This window comes from Otolemur garnettii, unplaced genomic scaffold (genome assembly GCF_000181295.1).
Source record: "Otolemur garnettii isolate 467f Iridium unplaced genomic scaffold, OtoGar3 scaffold00068, whole genome shotgun sequence".
Classification (NCBI taxonomy): Eukaryota; Metazoa; Chordata; class Mammalia; order Primates; family Galagidae; genus Otolemur; species Otolemur garnettii.
This window is the reverse complement of record NW_003852463.1, coordinates 6,827,473-6,828,614: the sequence shown is the minus strand read 5'-3', so window position 1 is coordinate 6,828,614 and position 1,142 is coordinate 6,827,473. Positions and strand designations below refer to the sequence as shown.

General features: G+C 41.3%; 1 protein-coding gene across 1 annotated transcript in view; it reads left to right on the top strand.

The window, feature by feature from the left end:
- The first annotated feature begins 201 nt into the window (after nucleotides 1-201).
- GKN1 (gastrokine 1) overlaps nucleotides 202-1,142 on the top strand; it is a 4,587-nt gene continuing 3,646 nt past the window's right edge. The window contains exon 1 of the mRNA XM_003793483.1: nucleotides 202-282. Coding sequence (XP_003793531.1) covers nucleotides 202-282 — 81 coding nt within the window. The remainder of the gene's footprint in view (nucleotides 283-1,142) is intronic.

Sequence of the window (1,142 nt, the reverse complement as noted above, 5' to 3'; positions counted from 1 at the left end):
ATGTTGAGTTTGTTGTGGTACTTTAACTTCAACAGGTGATGAGTCAGACCAACTCCATGTCAAAGCGCATTGCAAAACGAGGTAGATACTCTGAAGGGCTTCCTGGCACACCGGGGTCATGGCACAGATATAGGGAATGGACGGAGATAAGTCTCCATTCACCTGACCACACCTAGTTTGAGTAAAGCCAGTTAAGTACAAATGGGAGAAGGCTTCTCCCCCAGTCCAGGCCTCCCTTCTCCTGTGCTCTGTTGCTTTTGTGAAGACAAGATGAAGCTCACAGTGAGTAGATTTTTCCTTCTGAATTTATGACCATCTAATTGGAGACTGTTAGCACACTACGATAAGGGGTTCTTCTTGTGGCCATAGCACTGCAATGGAAAACTTTGTAAAAAAATATTCTCTTATTTCTTTTCATGAAAAACATCATTTATAAGCATGTCTATGGAGAAATACCATTACATTGCTGTTATACAGATGTCTGAGCATCTTATACTGAGTTACCTTTAACAAAATCACTTACTACATCACCTGATTCAGGTCTCTACCCAGGGAAAGTCCTAGAAAGTGCCTGATCTTCCTCATTCTTGACTTTCTCCTTTTACCAACATTTATGAGCACATTCAGGCAAGATTAAAAGCTTATTATTGAAGTGAGCGGGTAGGAGACTTACTGTCCCGTTCTTTTCTGTGGAATGGGCCAGATCTCCAAGAAAGAAAGAATAGCTTTGGGCCCTGTCATCAAGCGAGTACAGTATCTCACCTGTGGTTCCGGGCAGACGCTCAAAAGGGTAGAAGGTGGACCACAAAATCCTCCCAAAGGAGCCTGTAGCATTGGGTTTTTGGTAACAGGAGGCAAAGGGTCTAGAATCAGATGAATATTTTCATGTTTCCACATATTACACCCTAGAATATATTACAGCAGACTCTGCTCTAACATAGAGTTGCAAATGTAAAATAATTATCTAGAAATAAGTCTTTGTAATAGTAACTAGATTTTAAAATAACCTGGGGAGCTTGCGATATAAGGTAGAAAATTTGGTTTCTCTTCTAGCTCTGCGTGAATCAGAGGTACAATCTTGGCCAGCTCACTAAGCTGTCAAGTTCAGCTGCTCATCTGTAAAAGGATTGCATTGTTCAGGC